This window comes from Athene cunicularia (genome assembly GCF_003259725.1).
Source record: "Athene cunicularia isolate RWA chromosome 10 unlocalized genomic scaffold, athCun1 chr10_part1, whole genome shotgun sequence".
Lineage (NCBI taxonomy): Eukaryota > Metazoa > Chordata > Aves > Strigiformes > Strigidae > Athene > Athene cunicularia.
The window spans coordinates 10,328,746-10,352,899 of NW_020799112.1; the positions used below are offsets into that span (position 1 = coordinate 10,328,746).

Below are 24,154 nucleotides of genomic sequence, written 5' to 3' on the forward strand. Positions count from 1 at the left end.
CGCTGCCCTCGGCGGTAGGGGGGCCCCTCCCAGTCTCTGCCCGCTTCCTCGACCCCGGCGGCAGCGGCAGGCCCGGGGCCGTCATCACGCTCAGGCCTGACCTGCCCCTCCGCGCACCCTGCGGATACGAGGCGTCCTACGGAGTTGTAGTGCGGGTCGGTCCCCTGAGCTGGTATCAAGAACGGAGCGGTCTCTTTGTTGGCTGCAGGAAGGTGGAAATAAAATGCTTCACGTGGCAGAAGGTGGCTGCGGTAGAGATCCCGCAGTGATCTCCTGGGAGGCAGATCGTTACCCTGGACTAACATCATCTCACCGGGTGGCGGTTCTCACTCGTTTGCTTGTTAGAAGGCTGCTGCTCTTGGTTTTTTATCTATTTTCTTTTGAGGGAAGGGTGAGAAGTAGATCGGGTTAAGTCATACCAGCATCTAGGTGTTGGTGGGGAAAGGAGATTTTTCTTTGTTGGAATTCTGCAAATTAGATGAGAGTTTTCTGATTCCGGTTTGAAGTCTCATTCTCAGTTTCTAATGCGGTCTGAGCAGAGCACTGTTCCTTGTAGGTGTTTGGACTATCCTTCCAGTTTTACAGGGCTGTTTAACTTGTGTCATGGTTTTGTGTTGTAAATAACTCAGACAAAAGAAAGACCTGTGTTAGTTGTGTTAGTATTGTCAAAAGTGGAACCAAACTTCTAGTCCAGACTTGCTCTGCTTTGTGTTAAAATGGGTTTGGCCAAGGTGTAGGTCGTCTCATTTTTTGCTTATCTGTGGTGGGGTATCTGAGCTGCTGTGTAGAGCAGCAGGAGAGCCAGACCATCAGGGAGCTTTGCCTCGGGTAGCTTTGCTACCCAAGCCCATGCTGTGAATTTCTGTGACCCCTTAGTGCCTGTTTGCTCAATGAGAATGCTTTATTTAGTCTGTGTTGGTGTTTTTGTCAGGCTCGGGCCACCAAGCTGCACCCTAGCAGTGTGCAGAACAGTTGTGCAGTCTTTCCATTCTATATATAGAAAAAAGTCTCCTTTTGAGGATTGATAATCCTTACACCTTGGTCCCTTTGGTAATGAACTATGTGGTGGGAGTTTATAGCTTAGATCCCTTTGAAGCTGCCCTCAGTCCTGGGATTTACAGTGGAATGACTAGGTTTCATCTTACCAGACATCTGGGCAGTTAATTCTAGCTCAGATATAGTTTGTAAAGCACAGCTGACTGCAGGAAAAGATTTCTGATAAATTAACAACCTGTTCAGGAGGATAAGACTTATGCTGCAGATAAATCTATTTGGTAAATGCTTTTTTTCACTGTGTCTCTTTTCCTCTGGTATCACCTCACACTTCTGGAAGAGTCTTATCCATACAGTATTTGTAATTATCCTTGAGATTATATAGTAGTGGTGATCATTGCTAGACCCTTTCAAGCCTTGTTTGAAGAGATGCAAACAAACCCAAGAAATTACAGGAGAATAATGGGAATAAGGGCGTGCAGTTGCCTAGCCCCATTGTGTATGGCTTGGTGGTTCCAAATAAACTACTGATGTTGTTTGTTCTAAGCAGCTGGTTGTCCCAGATCTGGCCAGTCCTAATCATCCTCTGTTCTGATATCAGTGTAAGGAGGTGATATTTGTGCAGTTCACAGGGAGGAAGAAGCAGGTAGGAGCTTAACGGGGAAGAATTTATCTACTTCATGCACTGAAATGAGTAGTTGGCATGTGGGGGTGTGGAAAAGGCAGACAATAAATCTGTGTGGCTCCGTGAAGTTCTTAGTCCCATTCTGAAAGGCTGAGTGATGGCAGCTTGTTTTCCACAGCAGAAATTTCCTTCTTAGTCCTCTTCATTCTGCTGTGTTTTTTTTCTTTGAGTGAAATGGTGGTTTTCTTATAATGTTTTTGCTGTGGTGTGTTTGGGGAGCCTGAAGTGGATGTTTGCACGGCTGCTGGAAGGCAGTGCTGAACCTCTGCTATTCTCTTTTTCCAGAAACATGCAACATGGCAGCAGCCATGGAAACTGAACAGCCGGGCCTTGAAATCTTTGAAACTGCGGGCCGCGAGGAGCAGGTCCAGAGAGAGGAGCAACCAAAACTGGAACCTTTCTATGTAGAGAGACATTCCTGGAGCCAGCTTCGGAAACTCCTCACAGATACACGGAAGTATCATGGGTACATGATGGCAAAAGCCCCTCATGATTTCACATTTGTGAAGAAAAATGACCCTGAAGGACCTCATTCTGATAGAATATACTATCTGGGTAAGCTTGCTATGACAGCCTGTGTCTTGACTAAGCAGTCACCACAGAGGCTTTTTGGGATTGACTGTTCTTGATAGCTGGGTGTTTGTGGCAGTTAAATCATAGTGGATTTCAGGGCAGATTGGCTGGTCTGATGTCACAATTGTGATCATAATGTCTCGTTAAAACTTGCGATGTAATCTCCCCCAGAAATGGTGTGGTTGGAGGTGTCCCGTTAGGCTTGCTGGAGCTGGAACAGAACTGTGAAGTGTCCTTTGGAACATGTTCCCTAGGTGGGTGGGCAGGTTAAGTCTGTTCAGTCTGTTTTCTCTCACTCCAAGTACACTATCCCCTCTCTAAAAGCTGTGTCAGTTTAATCTCCTTTCTCTTAATTACAACTGGTGGGTAGAACCTTTTCCTCCTCAAAGTTTCCTTCCAAAACAGAGATTATAAATGTAATTTTGAAAGTCCTTTGTGCCTCAGATATAGTAGTAGGTTTTCCATCGATTCTGGAGGGAATAAGTGGCAGTGTAGAGCAGGGACAGCTTAAACAGTAAATGTTTTTCTCAGCATTTTTGTTCTTGATAATGAAGAACAACGTAATTTATTGTTCTTGGCCTTAGTGACTCACTTCTGCATTGTTTCACTAATTGGTGTTCACTTTATATCTGTATTTCTAAATTGCAGCTGTGCTTGAAGTGCTTTGGCACTGTAAATGATGCTGTGAGCAACCTTCTGAGTGGTTTTTTGGGGCAGACCTTGTGGTAGAGGAACACTTTTGTCAAAAGCTGAACATAAGTCTATGAAAAATTGGGTTAGGGTGAGAAGCAATGGCCAGAGCAGAGGCCTAGGAGCCGGAACCATGTTCCAGCCCTACTGCTTGCTGCTTAGGCTAGTTGCTTAAGCTCTGCTTTGTGGTTCTCAGAGCCTTTGCATGTGTTGTGCTGTGATGTAGTCAGAAAGATCTGTCTCTTTTTTTCCCTTTTTAGAGGATGGGGGTCATAATCCTTGAATAATGCTGAGTTGAAGGATGTTGAGGGTGGATTAAGGCTGACCCCAGCTGAGATGAGCTCTGGTTTCCTATGTGCCACTTCCTGAACTATCAGTCAGACTTGAGTTCCCCAGGGCACATCTGGCTCCCTCTAGGCTGATGCCTACATGCCTGAGCTTTCAGAAATCTGAATAGCAGTGAGGGAAAAGAGCAGGAAAGGGATGTTCAAACCTTCAGAAAGACACATTATCTTTGAAACACAAGCTGTGTCATGTTGTATTTTAGCTAGGGGAATTAGCAGAAAGGCCTTCCTTGATTTTTAAAAGCTTAGAAAATAAAAGGGCCTGAGCCTTCAAGAACACAGATATGCTTCAGGCAGTGTGGGGTAAGCCTGGGTGTAGTTCCTTGTTCTCTGCCTTCTCCATGACTTGCATTTATGTGAAGCAGAATTCCCAGACCGAGGCTGCAGTGCAGACCATCAGTACTTTCTCTGGTAGGAAGGGCCTGTGAAACTGTTTCTGGGCATCCTTTGAGAGTGTTTGGATTATTAAAAGAAAGCTAATACACATTTTTTTCCTCCTCACTTTCACAATAGCAATGTCTGGGGAGAACAGGGAGAACACGCTCTTCTACTCTGAGATTCCCAAAACCATAAACAAAGCTGCCGCCTTGTTGCTTTCCTGGAAGCCTCTTTTGGATCTTTTTCCGGTGGGTCCTGATTTATTTCTTTCTTCTTGGCATCGTAGCAAGTACACGGGCTTTGGGGTTCCACCTGTAAGCCATCATTAAAATTTGGAGATTACTGTCTTAAAGATTTTAAGATTATTCTTGTACTTGGTTAACTCTGCAGCCATCTCAAAACCAAGCACAGCTTTCTCATCAGTGTTTGGAGTTACAGCCTTTGTGCATCATAAAAACTGTGTGTGCTGGATTATTTCTCTTGCCAGCAGAGTTTGCAAGTACTAATTTGCATCAGATTCTCTGCTGTGAGATCCTGGAGAGTGCTGAAGGAGCCTGTAGTCTCCAATAATCACTATCTTGCAGCGGGAAGTGAGAGTTCCCCTGAGGATCAGTGAGTGGCTCCGTGACTCACGCAGGAGCAGAGGATCCCTTTCCCACTCACTGGGACCCTTCTCATATCTGTGCATAGCAAGGCCACACCAGTCCCACCCCATGCACTGTGGCAGGTTGGAGGAGGGGGGACAAATGCCAGGTGAAATTGGGTGTGTATTTTCCCATGTTATTTCCTGAGGCTGTCAGCCAGACATAAAATCCATGCTGTGCTCTCCTCCCACCAGACCAGTCACTGTGTATCTCTGTGAAAGTTAGCAATGACTCTCCTGCTTGTTCTAGAAATAATAGACATTCAGTCTCATCTTTCTTATATCAGTGAATAATGGAAATAACACTGTCCTTGCTATGGGAGAGGCGGCTGTCAGGTTTACAGTTGTGTAGGATCTGATCATGGCCTGCACTTACAAGTGCTGATGGCAGAGGCACAAGCAGGAGCGGGCTTCTAGCTGCCAGCAGGATTCTGGGGGAGGAGGGTGTCTGCACAGCCATCTGCTCCTGGAAGGTTGGCATGCAGACGCTCTGACAGTATAGTAAGACATGCAGAGCAGAGGTGTTGATTGTTCTTCTCTGCCCGAATTCAGGCCATCCTGGACTATGGGATGTACTCTCGTGAAGAGGAGTTGCTACGGGAGAGGAAGCGAATTGGCACCATTGGGATTGCTTCTTACGATTACCACCGGGAAAGTGGCACCTTTCTGTTTCAGGCTGGGAGCGGAATTTATCACGTAAAAGATGGAGGCCCTCACGGATTCACTGTGAGTTTACTCACCTCTCCAGTTTTCTGCAGTATTGCTTTCCTCTGGCTAGAAGCTCCTTTGGCTTGGAGTGAAAGCAAAGCATCCTCATCAGTTACTGCTGCATGAGCATGGCAAGTAGCCTCAATAACCCTTGAAACGTGGAGAAGTTCTCCACGGGGGCATGCATTTCCATGGCTGTAGAAACTCAGGTGGAGAATTATGAGAAATGGTAGAAACTGCAGCAGCAAGGCAGAACACCAGATTTTGCTAATTTTTCACAAGTAGCAATGCCAGTAAAAAGCAACGCAAAGGCTGTGATGCTCTGTGCTCTTTCATGCAGTCAGAAGTCATGTCAGAGGGAGCTTTTGTTCCCAAGCTGTGGTGTAGAGGTCACTGTTCAGCAGTCAGTGCTCTGTGTTACAAGATTTGGCTGTGTAACTTGCAGAACAAGCAACCTTTACTCTGCTGATGCTGAAGCTGGCGTTCAAAGCTGAAATAATTTCTTATTATTATAATAAATGCCTAATGTCTGTCAAACTCTGTTGTCAGAGGGAATTTACTGTACTCTGAATTGCTTTTGGAGGACAAAATTGTATGTTCTGCCAGGCCTTTTTTAGGGTGCTGTTTTTAAGTGTGCCAGGCTTCTCTAGGCAAGCTGCCTTATGATTTGTGGCTAATCCTCAGCACTGGTGAAAGAGACCCTGGTGGGATCTGTGACACTGTGGTAGAAGCACAAATTTCCTTGTAAAATATCTGCACAATATTTTTCTGTGTTTAACACTGATAAATTCTTCTGTTTGTAAACCTCTGTATTTGAAGTCAGTGTCCATAATATTGTGGTCTTAGAGACCTTCTGATGATCCAGGTTAGCTTATGTAAGTGTCCATGTGTTATTATTGCTTACTGTGCTTTTTCTTTCTTTCAAACAGCAACAGCCTTTAAGACCCATTCTGGTAGAGACCAGTTGTCCAAATATCCGTATGGATCCCAAGCTTTGTCCAGCTGATCCAAATTGGATTGCATTTATCCATAGCAATGACATCTGGATATCTAATATAGAAACCAGAGAAGAAAGAAGGCTAACATTTGTGCACAATGGTAATGCATCCTGAATTAAAATTTCTGCACCTCCCCTGCACTTGTTCTTGCTAGACTGAATTAAGCAATGGCACTAGGGGTTCTTCTGAAATCTGGGGGAATGGCCACTGTTTATTCCACCTTGTTTGTCACGTTCTACATGTTTCCTCTGGTGCAGATATTGTGGGATGATTCTATTCCCTGCACTGTGGAATCTGGCAGAGTGAGTTATTTGTTGAATACATATCGAAGGGCTCTTCTGAAACACAGTGCATTCCTTTTTACTGGAACAGCCTGTTTTGTGTGGAGGAGCTGTGGGTGGAATAGAGCTGAAGGAAAGTTTCTGTCAGTGAAATCAGGCTGCAGGGCCTTTTAGAAACAATACAGACAGTTTCTGAATAGCACTGTGGCTTCTGCTGGCCCCTCATGCTCAGTAACTTAGGTCCTCATGCCTTACCCTCTCGAACTCTGGTTTAGACATGTATCCTGGAGGAAGGAAAATAGGAAACTGTGGAGAAAACACTTTTTAAAAATCGATTCCATTTTGTATTTAAAATCATAATTTGTATTTAAACTGTACAATTTAAATTTTAGTTGAACTAAAATTTCTGACGCTTTATAATATGCTTTAGCTTATTTAAATGTTAAATATTAAAATATTATGTAAGTACATTAAAAATAAACTGTAGCAATGACTCTTCCTCAGATTATAATTATTTATGGAGCGCTGCTAAGTTACCTCCAGGGTAACAGGAAAAATATTGAAGCCCTATGGATATGTCATCATGTTGAGATGTTATATAAGTCCATTACCTTTGTACAGTGAATGAAATGCTTTCATTTTTCTGAATGTTGATATTGTCAGTTTCAGTTGTTCAGGAGGGTTTGTTTTGTCAGGTTTTTTTCTTTGATTTACTTAAAAGTTGTGGTTTGAATTCACTGAGCTCAGGTAGAGAGAATATTTTCTTTCTTCAACTAGTACATAGAAAATTGAGAGACTAATTGGGTAGGAGTAAGAAGAGGGGATTGCTTTCCTTTCCTAAAAGAAGCTGCCATGTCAGAGGATTAGATTCTCCCTAAATAAATCAACAGAGCAGAGTGGAAGTAGAAAAGAAATCTGCTGAGAAGTCAATTTATTATTGTGTAATTGTTCCTGGGGGGTGAACTTGGGCCGTGTTTGGGATAATGTAGAACTGGCTTGATTCAGCAGTAAATCATGAACTAATTCTTTTGTGTCTTTTTTTAGAACTGGCCAATGTCGAAGAGGATCCAAAATCTGCTGGTGTGGCTACTTTTGTGCTGCAGGAGGAGTTTGACAGATACACTGGCTACTGGTGGAGCCCAAAGGCACAGCCAAGTAGGTGTGATGGATCCGGTGTGTCTGACGGGCACAAGTAGTGGCTCCCCTGCTGTGCTGTCCAGTGCAGTTATTTTTTTCTGCTACTTGTCTTTATGCAGGCTAGGAACTTTATATTCATAGCTCCTTTTAAACTATTCGCAGCGGTGGGCATGTTACTGTTGCCTTGTGAGCACATGTTACTGGGGGAAGAGACTTTCCTTCTCACAACAGTGGTAGGAGTTGTAAGAGTTTCAGAATGTTTTGCTTAATGAAACATGAATCACAGACTTTGTTGGAATTTTCTTTATGCTTCCAACCTGTTTGTGCTCCTGAGAGAATAATGATGCCTGCAGTAACTGATAATGAGTATTGATGCCTGCAATAACTGGTAATGAGAGCTGTTCTGACCAGCAAATGTTAATTCACTTACAGCACTGAGTGGGGGTAAAGTTCTTCGAATTCTTTATGAAGAAAATGATGAGTCAGAGGTGGAAATTATTCATGTCACATCACCCATGCTGGAGACAAGAAGAACGGATTCCTTCCGGTACCCCAAAACTGGTGAGACCCTGATACCTTACATCTCTGTTTCCAGTAGACACATATTTTATTCCATGTGCCTGACAGCAGTGACTCTCCTAACCTAGAGCAGGGGGTTGTTGGAGAGGTGTTTAGTAGTTTTTGAATTGGTGTCCAGGTGCTGGAAGTGTGTTTGGGGAAACTGCTGCTGTGGAGGTTAGATTAGTCACTGGTGACTGTACTGATATTCCAGCCATGCGGTTACTAAGAGCTCTGAGTTGGGTCTCTCAGGAGTTGGTGGAAACTCTATCTGATTGTCACTATTTTGGAGCTGTTGTCTCAGATCCTGGCAGATTTGAGCTGTCGAGGAGTTGTTTCTCATTACAGCCCTGTGTCTCTGAGGGAAAAGCTGCAGATTTATGGCCTTTTGCTTTTTCAGGAGGGTTTCTGTTTAGCTGTTGGCAGTGCCCTGGTAGTTCAAATTCTGAAGGACTCTGGTTTCCATGATTGCTCTTGGACTTTGAACAACAAACTCAGCCTGCTTACAGCCTGCCAGGAAAACCCGCTGTTGTCATATTTTCAAACAGTAAATGATCTGGAGGCTTCAGCAGTAGAGGGGTGAGGGCAGGCTTGAAACATACTGAGTGGAGTGCCATTGAAAGCAGGGAAGTGGGACTCATGCAGACCTGCTGGGACTGATTCACTGGCATGTGTCAGGTGTATGAGGCAAATTTGAACATTCTGGCCTTTGTTCTTCTGAGATTTCCCTTCTGTTTCAGGAGAGCATGTTGCTCATAGTTAATTAAGTGGCTCACTCACTTTCCTTACTCCTGAAATCTGTTTTTGGAGAAAAGTCTTCTCTTTTGCTGACCTTTCCAAGTTGCAGAATTCATTTCAGATCTTGCAGATCTCCTGATCTACTGGGGAAAGTTTTCTGCTTGTGATCCTGATTTACTAGTTGTTTCAAGGAGAAAGAAAGGTTCAGTGTTAGCCTGGGAAGCAAAAGATGACTCCTTGTGTTTTTTCGTCACTTGTGTACACCCAGATTTCTGAGAGTATTTTGTCATAATTCTGTTCAGTGCTAAGTTTCAGCAGCGTAGGTAAATGAGCAAACCAAAGCCCAAATCCCTTTAGAAAAAGATCTAGTCTTTAATCTCTGGGCCTCAGTTTCCAGTCTGAGCTGCAGGGACAGTAGCCCTTTTCAGTGGGTTGTTATGAGGGCAGAGCTTGAGGTAGTGGAGAAAATTCTTCACACGTTGAAGGTAAGTACTTAAATAGGCCAGCGCTGGGGCCCCAGGCAAGTCATCTCACCTCAGTGCATCGTTTTTTGTGTATAAACCAGGTTGATGAGGTTGGGAGTACTTTGCAGCAGCACTGAGAATATTCAGAGAATTTGCCACATGTGGCTTTTTGTGGATCAAGCGCCAGCAGCTTTATTCTTTATAGCCCACCTTTGCTATGGAGCAGGCCCCAACATTTAGCACTGTGGGTGCTGTACAGCAGGATGAGTTGCTGGGTTTGTGTGAAGAGTTAACTTTAGATTTTCAATATTCAACACAAATATGTAGCTTTATTACCTTATCTGCGCTAGTCACGGCAATAAGCTTTTAAGTGTGAGTTGCTCTAATTTTCAAGGATGCTTTTTTAGCACTGGATTGCTTTCTGTATACCACCTTGAGAATAACAGCCAGACAGTAAACCAAAGCTAGTTTTGCTATCCTGGTCACTCCTGAGCATTTACCTCCAACTAGCACATGCTGCCTTTGACTGTGGGAGAGAAGACTGCCTGTGACAGTAGCATGCCTCTGATCAGATCTGTTTGCAGGATTAAATCCACTGAGTCTCCTCATGTTTGCAGTCTCTTTTTTCTCCCTACCTTGTTCTTTGCTGTCTCTCGCATGTGCAAGTAGGCTATTTGATCAAAGAGCATTCTGCTATTTGCCTTTTCCAGTTCTGTATGAATAACACCACAATAATCCACAGTTCAAGTCTGCCCTCTTCGAAGCAAACAACTGGTGCCTGACTGCTAACATCTGTTTTTATAGGTACAGCAAATCCAAAGGTCACTTTCAAGATATCTGAAGTGACAATCAATGTGGAAGGCAGAGTAAGTTCTATGTTCTGCTTGTTTTTCCAAATAAACATAATTTCTGTGATTCTTTTTTGGTAAAACTCATTTTCCAGTTCAGTACAAATGAACTTCCTTGGTTTTGATAGCTTAATGGCCTCTCTGGAGGCAGTGCACTTGGCTCATTCCTGCGCAGATACTTGGTGTCTGTGTGTGCAGCAGAATTTCTCAAGGCTGTACTTTCCTTCCCTACCACTGGTTTATGAACTCAGCTGCAGAGCAGGGTATTTTAGGTGTGGATGGTTGGACCTTCTTATGTGACAGATCTCTTGATTGGCTGGATATATTGGGAAAATTAGATTGCAAAGACAATGTATCACCTTACAAAAGTGTGAACATGTGGAAAGAGGTGAACTTTACTTTCACCCAGGGATTTTTTTAACAGATGCAGAAATTTCCATAGCGCAGTCCAAGATCTTCAAACAGTTGGGAAGTTAATCTTACCAAACAGATACAGTAACAGCCATACGTTATTGGGATTCTCTCTACTCTAGAGCTTCTTCAGCCACCAGCAGTCACCTGCTGGGATAGCCATGCTGATGTCAGCCAGCAGGGAAAGCCGTCCAGACCCTTGGGGTACCGCTGTGACTTTGTCCCCAGTCCCAGCAGGGACAGACGGCAGCGTTGCATATCATGAATTAGAACCACATTGACAACTGGATGTCATGCAGGATGTTCAACATCTACCAATTAAAGCACCTTACAAAATAGCTTGGTACAAATCACCTCCCCTTTATATGGGGAGACTGAGTGTTCAAGTGACTTGTCTGAGACAAATGACCCAGATTTCTCAAGCCCTGGCTGTGCTGGCAGTGCACAGCTCTCCTACTATGCTGGTTTCTGGCTACAGATGGGGTTGAATCCCCTGTGTTGCAAAGGCTGAACAATCTAAATTACATGAGCTGCACAGAATAAGTCTTCTGTGTCCAGACTTTCAGTGTGCATGAAAACTGGTTGTGTGGGGGTTCATCTCAGTGTCACTGAATTGCTGCTTTGTCAACAGATTGCAGATGTTGTGGATAAAGAGCTAGTTCAGCCGTTCGAGATCCTCTTTGAAGGAGTAGAGTACATTGCTAGAGCTGGGTGGACGCCAGAAGGAAAATAGTGCGTATGTTAATCCTGTCTCTGCTTAGAGTGTTTGGGGCAATACAGTTAGAAGCAGAATGTAGTGGTCTCTGTCTTCTTTAAGCTTAAGCCTGCTTTCATTTTTACATTGCTACAAACTTGTTTGTGCAAAGGGGACGATTTTTTCAAAACCAAAACCGAGTTCTTGTCTCTTTCTCTGGTACCTGGCCCTATTGCTTTGGTATTGGACACTTGCAGCCTTTGATGTATGTGTCCTCTCAGCATCCCTGTGAGAGAGAGTGCAGTGCTATTGTCCCCATTTTACAGATGGGGAACTGAAGCCCAGAGAGGCTAAGTGACTTGCCATGGTCACACAAGAAGTCTGTGGCTGAGGAGAGAAATGAGCCCAGGTCCCCTAGGCTAGCGCCCTAACCACTGGACCATCCTTGCTGACCAGACTTACTGATCAGAAAACCTGCTGTAAGTGCTACTTACATTTGCATGTCATTTTTAACCCTGTAGATGATGTAGTACAGTGTTTCTAACTCACCAGAAGCTTCTCCAGAATTACACTTCTCCAGTTCTTGAATCTAAAGATGGCTTTCACCTTTTTAATATTTTTTCCCCCCCTCAAATGTGGAAGAAGTGCAGGGACACACTCTCTACATTATCTTGCTTTTTGCAGGATTTTTGTCAGAGCTACATGCAAAGCCATCAGAAGTATGGCAGGGTCTACTGCCAATCCATTTAGGTGCCAGTATTATTCTCTGCCAGGTATAGGTTTAAAACATGAGTATTTTCACAAGTATCGCAAAATTCCAATTGAAATTTTTCTGCTTCATTATTCCCTCTGATTTTTCTCTTCTTTCTCCCCTAAAGCACAATTCAAATCTGGGAGAATAGAATTAATTAAACTTTTGAACCTGCAGTGCTTATGCAATATTGAAATGAAGTGAAATAGGTTCTTGTGTTATGGAAGAGATTTATTTATGTGGGTGAAATTTTACACGTGGCTTTGTGCTTAATCTGAAATTGAACGTTCTTGACTCCCTCAAAATGCCTAGGGCTAATGAGTGTTGAGGTTTTCAGGTCTGATACTCATGGTTGCATGTTATTTTCTCTAATATCTGTCTCCTCAACAGCATCTGGTCCATCTTACTGGATCGCTCCCAAACTCGGCTTCAGATAGTCTTGATCCCTCCTGCATTATTCATCCCCACAGAAGATGATGCAATGGAAAGACAGAAACTTATCGATGCTGTACCAGATTCTGTTACACCTTTCATTATTTATGAAGAAACAACAGACATCTGGATAAATGTAAGCATTTGAATTTTGGCCTTCTCTGACAGTTTGTTGTTGAAGACCCTGTTTGTAGCATTTGAGCAGCACTGGTGTTACTTTCCTGCTTGGGAGAATGTTCTCATTGTGCAAGTTCTGTGTGTATTCTGTGCTTCGTGCTATAAAAAACAGTATGTAGAGAACAGAGAGATTTGGGATGTGAAAGCAGAGCTGCTTTGATTGAGGCTGCTTGTGGTCAGACAGAGCTAGGAGCAGAGCCCAGGCCTCTGGCACCCCAGGGCAGTCCCTTGCACACAGCGCTACCCACTGACATGCTCTGACTTCTTGGTGCCAGTTGTTCACCACCAGCAGTGCCAGCAGACGAAGTATTTGTCAGACAACAAGGATGTATCGAGATGATGTTGGGTGAACAAGTCCTAGGAGTCTATTAGCAGTCACTAAACCCCCTCCTTAACTACGTATGGTCTGGTGAAATAGATTTGTGTGTAGTGTTTTCAGAAGTGTGCCCTAGGGCCTGTGCTTGAGACCGGACACTGGTGTGCAGGGCTAATGCTGTAAAAATGAGTGCTGGTCACACTTCTGCAGATAAAGATTGATGTCTCTACAATGACATCCCCGTACAGGTATGCCGGGGTGCAGGAAGGCCTGGGCACATCAGTCACTGACAGGTAGTTGGATCTCGCAGGAGATATTATTTGCACAAAGCCTTCCAGTGAATGGTCCCTATACAACAAGTGCTCTCTCTGATACCATGTTTTATCCTTATTAGTAGTGTGCATGGTTTCAGGATGGTGTGAGCTGTCTTTTCGCCATTATTTTTGCTGGCTGGAGTGTTTTTTGACTGGCAGCTCACACCATGCCAATAAATGCCCCGAGTCCCTCAAAAGACTGTCCCTTGAAGCAAGAGTTGGCATCTTCATGACTGAGAAGATCATGTCAGCTCATCTTTCTTGAAATAACCCTTCACTTGTGGGCTTCTAGACAGCACTGGACAGAAGAGGCCACTGAACCCTGGCTTGCTGGGCTCTCGTATGCTGTCTGCAGAGCTGGACTGGCCTCTGTATCTAAGCTAGAAAGGCAGGTATAGAGAAACTTAATCAGTTTGTTGGCCAGAATTTAGAGTTAGACTAGCAAAAATCCTGGAGCTGTGCAGCACGTGTGGAGCTGTCTGCAGACACACCGTGGCTCATGGGCATAACTGGCTCTCCCAGTAAGGGACAGTGCTGCACCCTGCTAGTGTGAACTGTTGTCTGTGTCGAGCAGTAAGAGGAACTTATGTGCAGCTTCAGTGCCAGACTCCCACTAACAACAGTAATCCACTGCTCTGTCTCCACAGATCCATGATATCTTCTATGTTTTCCCTCAAACCCATGAAGATGAGATAGAGTTCATTTTTGCCTCTGAGTGTAAAACAGGATTCCGACACCTATACAAAGTCATCTCAGTTTTGAAGGAGAGCAAGTACAAACGGTCATGTGGAGGCCTCCCTGCTCCAAGTAAGTGAAATTATTCTTTTGCTTTAATTGGGCATTTGCTGCCAACTAGTGAGGAAACAAATGTCCTTCCAGGTGACAGGAACTGTTGTCTTATTGGAAACTCCTGCTGTTGTCCAGGAAACACTTTACTGCACAGTCATTCCTCTTGAAATTTTACAGGGATGATTCTGTATTCAGTATGCCTTCATTTTAACCCTGATTCTTCCTCATGGGCTAGAAGGGAAAGTTTCAGAAAATCAAGTGGAAAACAACCTCCTGGTGATACTGTGAAATGCACTTAGTTGGTTTTCCCTTGTCAATGTTGGGACTGTTTCTGTGCTGACGTTGCCAGAGGTTAATCATTATAGCAATAACATAGCTAGCTCTGATGTGCAGGGTCCAGTGTACCTAATAGATGCACATTGGTTCAGGATTTGATTTTGCAAGTAAAACCAACATAGTCCCTGTCAGCTGTTACAAGCAGATTGGTACCAGAGAAGCTGTCAAAGAGGAAAACCCTGTGATATGAGAACTATTCAGACAATTCCTCTCTGCTCTGAAAAACAATCGTGGTATTGCTGTATAGACAGAGATGTTAATAGGAGAAAATTACTGGCAGCTGTTGCAAATGGAAATGCAGGAAGAGTCATTTCAAGCAAAACAAAAAGGGCCACGTGCTTCCAAGCTGCAGTCAAAGTTTGGTCTTGCTCGGGTGCATGATATAGCTGTGTGCAGAGTTCCCAGAACGGTTTTTCCTCAGCATGTATTCTTTAATTTACAGTTTCATGCTGTGATACTTAATTTACTTGGGGTGTATTGAAGGCACTTACTGAGCTCTGCATGCACAAAAAGTACACCTAATTTTACTAGAGGTCCTAGTTTCATGCAACTGTTGAGGGTTTTTTTCTCCAAATAGCATTATATCCGGGGTTGATTAGATTTCTCTGAATGCATCTGACTTCTTTTTCTCGCTAAATCTCCCTCATTCTAAGGGAAACAAAACCATCTTATAAAAACAGAGTTGTTCTCCACCCTGTTGCAAAATTCCCCATGTTTTGACATCTGAGATTCCCTTTGCACACCCATTTTTCAGTATAAAACCTCTATTTCTGTGCAAGTGACAAATACTAAAAAAAGAAGGAAAGAAAAAAAAAAAGCAGGCAAGCTGTCCAGGCCTCAGGTTGAATCCTGTGAATCCTTTAACATACATTTCACAGAATGTTAAATAGTACTAGCCCTAACAAGCCCTAGCCTTTGCCTGGGAAGCTGGCAGAGGTGTGGGTCTTCTGCAAAGGCGAGTTGCTCTAGGGTTTAGTTTAGTAAAAAAGCTTGGGAGGAAGAAGTATTATCGTGACCATGTGTTTTGTAAAATCTCTGTATGTTGGTTATTTGCAGGTGACTTCAAGTGCCCCATCAAAGAGGAGATAGCGATTACCAGTGGAGAATGGGAAGTGCTAGGCAGACATGGATCCAATGTAAGTCTCTGCTCTTGCTGCGTGGATATCCTGCAAAGATACCATGTGGGATTTTTGGTCTGCAGTGTGCTTTCATCCATCACTACCTCTGATTATGCTGCTCTGTGGACCAGAGGTTGTGATTTTTGGCAGTGGGAAAGCAACACAGGCAACATTAGTTAGACTTTCTTTTCCTGCGCATTCCTGTTTGGATCTTTGTTAACAAGGAGTCTCCCCCACTAAGTCCAAGGCTTAAAGAGGATGGAAAGGGAGCAAAAATACTGTGAGGCAGCAGTGAGGAAATGCCACATGTTCCATGAGCAGCAGGTTGTCATGATGGTGTCCAACTGCTGTCCTGGAATCAAGAGAGATTCAGAGGAAGGATTGGCATAAATCTATTAGCTCTGTGTCTTTTTAGCCAGGGAGACTGGGAAGAGTGAAGGACCTGCATGAGAGAGGTGAGCAACAAGGTGTAAAGTGCAAATTATAACTGACAGAGTTGTGGACAGTAAGAACAGTCATTTGGCTTATTCCTTGCAGACTGTTGGGCTATAACTCAACTTTATGGAAGTGAGATGGGGGCAGACTTGGAGATGGTAGAACTGGGTATTGTTTTGGCAAGAAACAATATTGAGGGATGTGTTGTTTTGGTTTTGACAGATCTATGTTGATGAAGCCAAAAAACTGGTGTACTTTCAAGGCACAAAAGACTCGCCTTTAGAGCATCACTTGTACGTTGTTAACTACGAGAATCCTGGAGAAGTAAAGCGGCTGACAGAACATGGTTACTCTCACGCCTGCTGTGTCAGCCAGGTACCTGTCTGCCTGTGAGGCCCTGTGTAGGCAGGGTTGGCTGGGTGTGCTGTGGCTTATCACCAGTCTTGTCCTTCATCAATCAGCAGACAAGGCTGTATTTGAATATAACAAAAGCATATTTTTACATTGTGTTGTGTGCTCCTCCATGTTGTACAGTGGGTGCATAAACCCACCTTGAAAACCAGATTTGATCTCCCAGTTCAGTTGCTCTTCAGCTTGCTTCAGGCTAAAATAGCCAGGATGAAGTTTTTGGAACTGTTTGAGTGTGGCTTTTTTCACCTGAAGTGGGCTATGGAGCAGTTGCTAGAGGAGATGAGCTGGTGGCAGTGTTGGGTGGGGTTCTGGGCATCTGGGACAGTAACCTGGGTAAAGCATTCCCAGCTGAACAGAAGAGAATATGTGACAAGGTCTGCATACCATTTTTGGTTTTGCAGGTGTATTTTTGGCTTTGGAGTGTTAATATTTGAATCTTGCTAAGGACTGTAGCTTCTCAGAATCTATCTGCTGTTATCAAAAGTGCTCAGACTTCCTGGTTTAATTTGGTCCATAAGCATCTTCTGAAAGATCTAAATGCAGAAAGAAATGGTCGCTTGTGTTTATGCTTCTGCACTGAGGAGTTCAAGGTAATGTTCCTTTTTTCTATAGGATTGTGACATGTTCATCAGCAAGTACAGTAATCAGAAGAACCCACACTGTGTGTCACTTTACCGGCTGACAGGACCTGAAGATGATGCAGCTCACAGGACAAAGGAATTCTGGGCTACCATTTTAGATTCAGCAGGTAAAGGACAACCAGGATCACAGACTCAAAGATACCCCAAGAATATGTTTGAGTTTGCTGTTGTGGGTGACTAGACCTGTCTCTGAAACTCAGGCTCGTGTGAGTTCTTGGAAGTACAGGAGTGACATTTTCAGCTCAGCAACAAATGGGTATAAACTGCCCATGAAGGTATTTTGAGTGCAAATTACCAAGTTTCTGTTGCCAGAGCCAGTAGAAGATGCAGACAGCCAGTTTCAGTGTTAGGGGAGGGGTTTAAGTGTGCTCATTTACTCTGTGCTATGTGCCTGCTAACGAGCATATATAATACTTCTGGCAAAGGGCACCCACTTCTTAAATAGTTGTGTGCTTCTGCCTACTCATGTCTTTGAGACAGCTCTTGGGCTTTTAGTTTTCTATTGTGTTTCTGTTCCCTAAGGTATGCTCCATATCCTGTGCTTTCCTTGTATTAGTGTCCTGAGTCCTAAGTGAGGTTCAGAAGGGACTTGGATACCCGTAATGGCTGTGTCAGGGAAGAAGAGTTACTGCTGCTCACAGGAGAACAGAGATGGGAACGTGATAGGAGAAAACTCCCCTAGGGCTAGTGCATTCCAGTCTCTGCCTGGTCCCAGCCACATCCACTGGAAGGCATGGGAGAGCTCCACTGGGGTTGCAGCGAGACTGGTAATGGGGAAGGGTCAAAGCAGAGCTGCAGTATTCATCCATTCCCTTTTAAACCAGGCTCTCTGTTCCTTCCCGTGGCAGGCCCTCTTCCTGATTACATTCCCCCAGAGGTGTTCTCCTTCGAGAGCTCCACAGGGTTTACACTCTATGGGATGATGTACAAACCTCACAATCTGCAACCTGGAAAGAAGTACCCCACTGTGCTCTTCATCTATGGCGGGCCTCAGGTGAGTGTGGTGTGTAGGTGAGCAGAGGCATGGGCTGCTCTCCTGGATGAACAGTTCCTGCTTGGTGCCGAGGAGAGCATACAGCATTTTGCCTGTTTGATGAGTAGCTGCTTGGCTGAAGGTGGTGTAAGCGGTCTTGATTTCCAGGTCATAGATCAAGGCACTGCCACTTGTCTGAGAGCAGGTACAGAGTAACAGAGCTGGAACTGGGAGAAAGGGGAGTGCAGATAGAACAGGGGACAGTGACTATCTCCTCCTCTGCAGGGGCTTCTGCTCTTTGTTTCCATTTCCCCCATGTGTTTGCGAGGGGACCTCTGTTAGCACTGACCTGTGTGCTGAGGAGAGCTTGCTCCCCAGTCGTCCTTCTCCCAGCCCTTTAGCCCTGTTTTGGTTCCCCCAACTCTACTGTGCCCTGCTATGGGCCAAGGCAGCTGAAGTGAGATTTGTTGAAGAGAAAGACTTTTCTCCTGAGAAATAACAGAGAGTGGAGAGCAGAGCTGCAGGCTCAGGTTTGCATTGTGCAGTCAGCAGCCGTGCCGCTTGCACTGTGCCTGTTGGTGCTGCAGGGGAGCTCAGTTCAGAGTATATTTGATAGCAGACCAACAGCAGGGAGAGGGAATCCTGCAGGGAGGGAGAGATCTTGAAAACTTTACATTATTAAAGTGTATAAACCATTTAAAGGAAGGTAAATACAAATAAAATCTGAAATTGGATTAAGTGGTGACATGTGGATTCTATTATATGTGTGATTGTGTCATTGCTGCTCTTCTATTCCAGGTACAGTTAGTGAACAATCGGTTTAAAGGAATCAAGTATTTCCGTTTGAACACTTTGGCCTCTTTAGGCTACGTAGTTGTTGTCATTGACAACAGGGGGTCCTGCCACCGAGGGCTGAAGTTTGAAGGAGCCTTTAAATACAAAATGGTAAGTGGAGCTCTGAGTCTGGCTCTTCGTTTTCAACCAGAGACAGATTTGAGTCCCAGTGTTATCTAAGCAGAAGGACTGATCTGGCACAGATGCCCAGCATTGCCTGTGTGACACTGCCTAGGCTTGGGCAAGGTGAACTGTGCATGGCAGGGAGGAAAGATGCTCTGTGTGGGAAGGATATATAATGTCAGGGTTTGAGGTTGTGAACCAACTCCAGCTTGGCAGGCATAACGCAAGGTGGTTCCTCAGGGCGTTTCTGACTCCCATCAGAAATGCTATGGTGCTCACATGAAGCAGGATGGTTTCATTCACAGCAGGGGTTGCTGTTTAGGGCAGTTCCTATGTCAGGCTGGAAAGGGTGCGTGTGTTTGCCCGTATGTACAGGCAGGGAGGGCCTGTGCTGGCTTTGCAATGTAGCTCTCTGTGGTGGGAATGGCATTTTCATGCACAGAGCTAGAATGCAGCCTTACTTTTGTAACAGCAAAAAGCAAAACCACTGAAGAATCTTACTTGTCCCCAGGCAAGGAGGCAAATGAAGAAAAAGATAGTTAAAAGGTTGGGTTAGGATATGTTTATTGTCTTATGGGGGAAAGGCGTCATGTTTCTGTAACATGCCTAGCACAGCGGAGTGCTGGTTGGGTGCTGCACAAACAGAAGCAGCAAAGGTCTGAAGGTGGTGACCTTTGGAAATCCTGAGAATGTAACAATCGTCTGGAACTGACAAAATTTACTTTTTTCTCTCCCCTTCCAGGGACAAATAGAAATTGATGACCAGGTGGAAGGGCTGCAGTATTTAGCATCCCAGTATGACTTCATCGATCTGGATCGTGTTGGCATTCACGGCTGGTCCTATGGAGGCTACCTCTCTCTTATGGCTTTAATGCAGAGGTCAGATATTTTCAGGGTATGTTCATATGTTGAGTACTTATTCTAGTGGTACAGACAGAATTTTTCCCTTAATAGTGTAACCTCCCATGGGTGTTCACAGCACCAAAGACTTTTTTGTTTGCTCTAGACAAGGGAGGACACAGTGCTCTGGCTGTTTCCTTCAAGACTTCTATTTGGGTGACTTTGGAGAGAAGTTGCTTTTGTAACAAACTTTTCTTCCATGGTATTTCTAATTAGGCTTCCAGGCTTTGGTTATTTTTTTGGTACTTTGCAGACAACTGATCTGAAATTCTATTCAGTCTTCAAGGCTAGTGCCTGCTAGCAAGCTACAGTACCTTTTAAAACCAGCAATCAGTGGGTGTTGCAAGAGCAGTTTTAAGTTATTGTGTGACCTTGGGTTATCTCCTCGGTTCTCTCCACTTGTGTTTCTGTGTGAAGCATGGGAATGAGATGCTCTAAGCCTTATGTCACTGTTAGGCTCTGAGAAGTGTCTGGGACTGGTGTTTGCATTGAGTCTGTACTGGTACAGCTGTGGGACTCAGCTTTTCAGAGGCAGTGTTACCAGTACAGCCCCAATAATTAATAGTAACAGAGATGCCTCAAATCAGAAAATTGCATTTGTGCAATTAAGTGTTGCATTTTCTTGCCTCTCCACACAGATTTGCAACTTTTCTTTTCAGGAATGTGTGGTGTTCTTATTTGAGTATAACACACCAAAGATCATGCTGTGACTGCACTGTCGCTGTGCTTGCTTCCCCCAGCTCTAAGTTATGATTGATTATGGGCCAAACATTATCTTGACCTGATATGAAGGTGTGGTGTTGTCTGTGAGGCTTCCTGCATTAAAGTGAGCAGAGTGCTTTTGGGCAGAACATGCTTGCCATCCAAGAAACCTGGCATGTAAGATAAGTGTGGGACTGTTTAGGTAGGCCAGGTTTACTGGAATATCTGAGAGCCTGTTCATGTGAGCTGGGGTGAGGAGAAACAGCTTTTCACCCCATTCAGCTGAGCACGGAAGGATATTCCCTCTCTGGAACTGTGTGAGAGCTTTAAACTGTTGGACTGTTGAACTTACAATCACTTAACCGCGCTGGTATAGCTATACCAATCTCAGGTCTCCTGCGCTGAGGTACCTTTTATAGTCTCAGCTGTTGCCAGCTTTGTGTCAGCTGAGCTCTTTGTGGTGTCATCCAAGGAAGGGAAATGATCCTGCTGAAAAACAAAACCTCCTTCTCTTCACCCTCCCCTTTCCTGCTCTGAGAGAATACTTTCTTTGCAGACTGATCTATTCCCAGATCAAATTTCCCATGCTGCTTCATAGCAGTGTGTTCTGAAGCAGCCAGGAGGCAACCTGGGGATGTTGAGAGGTACTGAAAAGAGGCTCTTGTGATTTTGTGACTTTAGACCACTATAGTAAGTGGCCAGACTGCTGTTGGGCAAGTCTCAAAGGTAGAGATGTGTGGTAAGAGCAGGATACTGCTCTTGAGGATGCTCTTGCTTTGTCTAAGCCCAACCTGAATATTCCTGAGAGGTTTAATAATTACTTGTCTTAAGTCCTTAAAGATTGTTATACTTTTACTTTTAAAAATACATGCCTTGCAAAAGGCTTTTTGGTGGTGGGCTTTTTTTTTTCCTCATTGGTCTTTTTTTCACTAGCCTCTGCAAGCTGGTGGTAGCTATGCAAGGTAGTTTAGTGAGTCCTAGGGAACTCTTGACCCCAGTTCCTGTTAGACGTTCAGATGAACAAAGCAGAGCACTCTGCCTTTTGGACAAAATCCCCTTCCCTCAGCAGGTTTTGTAGGTGATACATTCAGTGTTGCTTCCAGTTTGTCTGTATGATCTTCCTAGTTTTCAGCAGCTGCCTTGTTTTCAGCACACATAGGTTGTAGCTGAACTGTGCTGATATGTATGAACTGTGGGAGGGAGAGTGAGGATTGCATTTCTTTTTCCACTGCAGGCTGTGGATTGTAAACCTACCAGTGTGTTTTGGGCAGTTATAGTGGCAGTGGGATAGAGCTGTGGGAGGGAGGGACATCCCCAGATCAGTGGTCAGGTGGTGCTGTTTCCCTCCTGATGATGAGAGCCCTGTTGAACTTGCAGGTTGCCATTGCTGGAGCACCCGTCACGCTGTGGATTTTTTATGACACTGGTTACACGGAGCGTTACATGGGCCACCCGGATCACAACGAGCAGGGCTATTACCTAGGATCGGTGGCCATGCAAGCCGAGAAGTTTCCTTCTGAGTAAGTTTGGTTCTGGCTCTTGCCTTCTGCTTTTCCAACCAGGAAAGTTAAAGCCCCATGGGCACATTTTTATCTCCTTGTTCTTGGTAATTGAATCCTGGAATCACAAATGCTAGTATTAAATAATTTTTTTTTTTAAAAAGACAAAAATCTAACACTAAAAAACTTAATAGACTTGAATGAACATTTGCATAATTACAAGCCATTCTGTGTAATCCCTTTTATCCTAGCCATAATTAAAGACTATCTTTTATGTCTAAAGAAATGACAAACATATCTTCAATTATATGATGAGCACTTTAGAGCCATATCAAGCTAGATAAAAGTTAATTGATCAGAATGCTTTCTGCATGCTCTCAGGCTGTATCAGCACAGAGTTGACTGCAGAGCAGGCTGAGACCATGGGCTTTCTTGCCAAAGAGCTGAAAATCAGCAGTGATTCTGATAAGTGTTAAGCTGTTGTATTGTCCAAGCTAGGAAATACTTCTGAGAATAAAGAAGATAGACAGATGGAATATCTGACTGTGATGTGCATATGCAGGATGGACTTTTAGAGGAGGAAGGAATAAGTTTGGGAGGCATGTCCAGAGCAATTTACAATAGTGAAATTGCTGTCTTCAATGCAAATATTTTTTTCTGTTATGTGTTTTTAAGGGATGCTTGTGGACTGAAATGACTGACGGGTTTTGGGATGCTGTCTAGAAATGTTTGTCTCTTGCTTTTCTCAGACCAAACCGTTTGCTGCTGCTACACGGATTCTTGGATGAGAATGTTCACTTTGCACACACTAGTATTTTGCTCAGCTTTTTAGTGAGAGCTGGGAAACCGTATGATTTACAGGTAAGGCCAGAACCAGGATATAAGTGTAATGTGTCTGTCTTTGACTCAGGAGTCCAGAATCAGAATTTGTATCATGGCTGTGCTGGGCAGCTTGGAATTCCAGGATAAAACTGTAGTATTTGAGCCTAACACTTTTTTTAAATGAAGTTTTTGTGAGTTAAAAAACCCAAAAAAATAGGTAAATGAGCAGTTAAGAGTGGTTAAGGCTGCTCCTGAGGAGATCTGCACTTTTGAGGCAGTAGAGCAGAGTTTGTGCAGTGTGGAACAGGTCTGTGCATTTAATCAAACCCTGCTGGTCGTGTGCAGATGTAGCCCAGGTATCACACACCATGCTGTAGAACTGGGGACACACTGATTTTTGTGATGGCTCTGGGCAGGATCTGCCTCTCCAGCCAGGCCTATCGCCTCCAGCGCAGCGCTAGCTGGGTCAGAGGGTTCCGTGCTTGTCTGGGTTCTGGCAGTGGAGGGTGAGGGGGTGTATTAGCTCAGGTGCTGAGTTAATGCAGGGAGACTACATGAATGTTTTGGAGGGCTGGTTTAAATGTTGGTGCCTGCAGCTCTTGTGGATACTTATGACTTTATATTTCAGATCTACCCTCAGGAGAGGCACAGTATAAGGGTACCTGAGTCGGGAGAGCACTATGAACTCCATCTACTGTATTACCTGCAAGAGAACCTGGGCTCTCGGATTGCTGCCCTGAAGGCAATGTAACTGACCTCTGCAGAACTCTGCTCCACTGGCTGCTTTACTGACCGAGATGTAGGAAAATAGAGGAAACGGGATGGAACATTGCATTTTGGTGCCTGCCACATGTACACACACACACAAATGGAGACACTTTTTTAAAAGTAAATTTGGTGCCATACAGGAAATTAAAGTACGGTGACCTAACAACTTTAAAGCTTAATATGTAAATAAAGTCACACGTCTGTGGTATAATGCAGTACCATGGTTGTTCTCTTGGGGGAGGAGTTGAAACTGAGAACAATGTACTTCTACAGCACCAGATCTTCACTTTTTAAAAATATTATGACATAACTGATGTATTTTTACAGTGTGTTCCTTGGTATCTGATTACATAATACTGGATGATTTACTCACTACACAGCAAGAGTTTACCTGAATGGTTACAACTTGTATTACATTTTAAATGCTCTCATATAGCCTTTTGGCTTCATGAATGGGATGTGTCTCACTCCTTAGAAGCTGGTCACAAGTTAGACACATCACCTATCTAGGTGATAATTGTTTTTTAAGACGGACAACTTTTAAGCTGCCTCATAAAGAATTTAAATTTTGGGTTCAGTTTAGTTGATGCCAGGTTCTTTTTGATGATTTCTTCTCTCCCCAGGATAAATCATACTCTTTCTTTTCTTTTTTTTTCTTTTTTTTTCTTTT

The 24,154-nt window shown here is 44.0% G+C and overlaps 1 protein-coding gene across 2 annotated transcripts; it reads left to right on the forward strand.

Moving 5' to 3' along the window:
- Positions 1 to 1,968: 1,968 nt before the first annotated feature.
- Positions 1,969 to 24,154, forward strand: DPP8 (dipeptidyl peptidase 8). 2 transcript variants are annotated; one of them, XR_003399168.1, is made up of 19 exons: positions 1,969 to 2,233; positions 3,799 to 3,911; positions 4,859 to 5,032; positions 5,944 to 6,112; positions 7,338 to 7,448; positions 7,863 to 7,991; positions 9,995 to 10,056; positions 11,081 to 11,181; positions 12,285 to 12,462; positions 13,781 to 13,940; positions 15,315 to 15,394; positions 16,034 to 16,186; positions 16,835 to 16,970; positions 17,712 to 17,857; positions 18,635 to 18,781; positions 19,536 to 19,672; positions 21,773 to 21,915; positions 22,644 to 22,755; positions 23,345 to 24,154. XR_003399168.1 is itself a non-coding variant. In XM_026856384.1 (19 exons), the coding sequence occupies exons 1-19, from the start codon at positions 1,975 to 1,977 to the stop codon at positions 23,465 to 23,467; spliced, it is 2,649 nt and encodes an 882-aa protein (XP_026712185.1). In that variant the 5' UTR covers positions 1,969 to 1,974; the 3' UTR covers positions 23,468 to 23,691. The 2 variants fall into 2 exon arrangements, 1 of the variants encoding a protein (XP_026712185.1); XM_026856384.1 differs by having other exon boundaries at positions 19,536 to 19,688; positions 23,345 to 23,691.

What these genes read in the sequence shown, in the direction of transcription:
- DPP8 (XM_026856384.1), top strand. Translation starts at nt 1,975, where the DNA reads ATGGCAGCAGCCATGGAAACTGAACAGCCGGGCCTTGAAATCTTTGAA. An exon ending in CAACAGACATCTGGATAAAT is followed by an intron (nt 12,463 to 13,780) that starts GTAAGCATTTGA and finishes CTGTCTCCACAG; the next exon opens with ATCCATGATATCTTCTATGT. An exon ending in AGAGGTCAGATATTTTCAGG is followed by an intron (nt 19,689 to 21,772) that starts GTATGTTCATAT and finishes TTGAACTTGCAG; the next exon opens with GTTGCCATTGCTGGAGCACC.